The 1601-nt window shown below is 48.3% G+C and overlaps 1 protein-coding gene across 1 annotated transcript; it reads right to left on the reverse strand.

Moving 5' to 3' along the window:
* Window positions 1-685: 685 nt before the first annotated feature.
* LAESUDRAFT_712312 (uncharacterized protein) lies at window positions 686-1180 on the reverse strand (the record flags this gene model as incomplete). The annotated part of the gene is made up of 1 exon (XM_040906894.1): window positions 686-1180. The coding sequence occupies one exon, from the start codon at window positions 1178-1180 to the stop codon at window positions 686-688; it is 495 nt and encodes a 164-aa protein (XP_040766928.1).
* Window positions 1181-1601: the final 421 nt, after the last annotated feature.

A 1601-nucleotide genomic window follows, 5' to 3' on the forward strand; every position in this document is an offset into this window, starting at 1 on the left:
CCAAAGAGGCTTGTGGCCACCACTCTGGTGTGCCACACTTCTGGGCCGCATCAGGAACTGGTGCTCGCTGCATCAGCATGTGCGCCCATCGCTGCTGACAGCGATGACGATGTTTCCCGCCCCTATACATTATTCTGCATTGTTTTCTTTCACCTTTTTTTCATTCATAGTCTGTATACCTCACCCGATGTGGGCCCACTACATGTTATGGTCGTGAGTCATGGTGTGCATGAGTGCTCACCATCACTGATGGCGACGAGCATAACTATGACTGTCGAGCTATTGTCGTTGCTGTTGGTGATAATGAGGATGCATTACATACCGCTTATGTTGACTTCAATGCACTTTGTCACACTATAGAGCTGAAGATATGCACATAGAGATAATGAAGCTGACATTTGAGTTACTGAATTACACAAAACAACCCTGTGCCATGGAGAAATGAACGGAGCAGGCCTGTACTGTAGTATGCATTACAGCCCCAATCCTCCCTCAAGCTTTTGCAGCTGCTACGGGGCGATGTTCTCCACTCGCACTTGCTTGGCCCCTTTTGTGGCCCTTGCTTGGTTCCCTTGTCAGATCGTGGCTTTCTTGCAGTCTTCACAATTGGTAGTGCAGAGCTGTTAGTCGAGGATACGACATTGATATTGAAGACACTTGTGAATGGCTGCCCAGATGTCTTGCATCATTTGTTGAGTCCAGTGGGAGCACTGGCAGTATGATCAGCAGTGATGGAAGCAGTAGTGATAGGAGCAGCAGCAATGGAGGTGGCAGTGATGAGAGCGGCAGCGACGGGAGCGATGGTGACAGGAGCAGTGGTGATGAGAGCAGGAGTGGCAGTGACGGCAGTAGCGATGGTAATGGCAGCCTCGTTGGTAGTGGAAAGGTTCATGCTCATGACGGAGGGATTGTGGATGTAGTTGCGAGTCTGCACCATGCAGGTGTCAACATTGTCGATGTCGTTGTCATTGTCGTCACCATGCATCTCTGTCATCTTGGCATTGAATCGTGCGGTCTGCCACTGCTCAAACTCCTCATTGGATAAGTATTTCCAGTACATTGCACCTGATTCCCATGCACGAAGGAGAAGCTCGAGCTCTGTCTTGGAGCCAACATCACTAGGGCAGCAGAACTTTTTGAGAGGGTAATTGACAATCGTTAGGTGGTACTTGGCTGTCATAACATCTTCGAAGTTCTAGTAGATTATGCGCTTGATGGGGATGGGTGGTATCTCATCTTGTGCACATCAGCCAATGCTCAGAATATAGATAGAGAACTTACTAGCTTTTGCGAGGACAATCTCGGAGAGCCTTGCCTTTAGATGAAGTGTTTGTTGCACATGATTACCAATGAAGCCTGCATGAATGCTATCAGAACACAGCAAGATATGCGATCAGGATGTGACACACCTTCTATTCCGGAGATCACAAAACCCTCCATCTGCACTGCATAGTTAGCAATTGAAGTCTTTGTCATCATCTCCAGGTAGTCTGCGAGGCGCTGATTGCTGTAAAATATGAGAGGGTTGTTGAAGTGTTCAGAGTTCGTCCGGACTGTCATTAGGAGGCTGTCAACATCAGTACATGCACTAAGAGCCTGCA

The sequence above is a fragment of the Laetiporus sulphureus genome, assembly GCF_001632365.1.
Source record: "Laetiporus sulphureus 93-53 unplaced genomic scaffold LAESUscaffold_8, whole genome shotgun sequence".
Classification (NCBI taxonomy): Eukaryota; Fungi; Basidiomycota; class Agaricomycetes; order Polyporales; family Laetiporaceae; genus Laetiporus; species Laetiporus sulphureus.